This window comes from Erinaceus europaeus, chromosome 14 (genome assembly GCF_950295315.1).
Source record: "Erinaceus europaeus chromosome 14, mEriEur2.1, whole genome shotgun sequence".
Lineage (NCBI taxonomy): Eukaryota > Metazoa > Chordata > Mammalia > Eulipotyphla > Erinaceidae > Erinaceus > Erinaceus europaeus.
Genome location: NC_080175.1, coordinates 97,356,449 through 97,357,826, shown reverse-complemented (window position 1 = coordinate 97,357,826; position 1,378 = coordinate 97,356,449). Strand labels below are relative to the sequence as shown.

The 1,378-nt window shown below is 37.2% G+C and overlaps 1 protein-coding gene across 4 annotated transcripts in view; it reads right to left on the bottom strand.

Moving 5' to 3' along the window:
- Positions 1–375: 375 nt before the first annotated feature.
- USP25 (ubiquitin specific peptidase 25) overlaps positions 376–1,378 on the bottom strand; it is a 140,346-nt gene continuing 139,343 nt past the window's right edge. For all 4 annotated transcript variants that reach the window (XM_060172156.1, XM_060172157.1, XM_060172159.1 and 1 more), the window contains 2 exons: positions 1,314–1,378; positions 376–989 (listed from right to left, as the gene is read on the bottom strand). The exon at positions 1,314–1,378 is cut by the window's right edge and continues 131 nt beyond it. In XM_060172156.1, the coding sequence (XP_060028139.1) occupies positions 817–989; positions 1,314–1,378 (238 nt within the window). In that variant the 3' untranslated portion in view covers positions 376–816. The remainder of the gene's footprint in view (positions 990–1,313) is intronic.

Sequence of the window (1,378 nt, the reverse complement as noted above, 5' to 3'; positions counted from 1 at the left end):
ATTCAAATACTTTTTCTAGTATCTTTTGAAATAATTACTTTGCTAGATTATTTGTAAATATATTAAAAAAATAAAAGATCAGTCTAAGAAAGAGTAAGTGTTTCAGTGTGGTCTGGCTTAATGATCAGCTGCTTACTTCAGTGAAAACCTGCTTTGAATTCAAAACAGGTCTAGGAATCCTACTAAGTATCACAACTAAGTAAAAAATACATATGCTTGTCAAGTTCTTAGTAAATTTCCAATATGCTAGCATCATCACAGATTTAAAAGATGGTGTTCATTTAATGATCAATTATCTTAATCCCCAGGAAAAAAAATTTCTTAAGATACAACTAAAACACTACTATACAATATACCTGCTAATGAACACATAGGTAGCCATAAATAAAACTTTATTATTTAATTGCATTTACAAGCTACCAAATGTTCCGTACACAGTGCTGAACCCTTAAGTGGCTGTAGTCATAGAAGAACCCAGACTGAATGGAAAGCTACAGATAAAGAAAAGATAAAAAGCAAAGTAATACTGTGACAGGACGGTGGCAACAGCATGGCTTTGCCATCCTAAAATCACTCAAGACTTGTAACTATACATCAGTCCTGGCTAAGACAAAGTTGAGAGCCGTGCGATTCTCAGCTTTATTGTCTGCAGTCTGGCTAATGTCTGTATAGCGGCTTTGTCTTTTGCAATTATTAAAATTTAAAAAAAAAGTTAAAAACTATAGCAGCAACAAGCAAACCCTGTGACAGGAAGGCAAGGGTTAAGAACTTAAAAAAAAAAGTTTATACAGTGTATTTAGGGCAGGTGTGTGTAGTCTATCTTCCATCAGCAGGAGTTCGACTGAGGGACAACATGATTCGGGCAAAGCGCTCACAGAGTTCAAGTGTGGAATAGGAAGGTAACTTCGGTGGCTCGTGGAAGCCTTTGATCTCTGTAGAGCAATCAAGCAGTTTTGGCAGAAAGTCTGTCAGCTTTTCTTGGAGGTGAGCTGCAAATACAAACAGTCACATGTCAGTGAAGAGAAACAGATAACCGCACTGGACGTCATTCATCAGCTTGGGCAGTTGATGGCGCATTTTCAATTATGTGACATGACCATTCCAGGGAAGGAGGTGTATTTATTATACAGAACCATGCCGGTGTGTACAGATCAGAAAATAGGAATGATAAGGCAAATGTGAAGAACAATCCATTCTGTGGACACACAGACGTGACAGAACGTTAAAAAAAAAAAAAAAATGAGGAGGACAAGTAGCATCCATTCGAATGGTCTTCAATCTAAACCAGATGTTCCTGGTAGGTGTAAATTTACCTTCCATTTCTTGTCCCAAGTAGGAACACCACCGATTTCTCATATCTTCCACAGCAAGTATATCT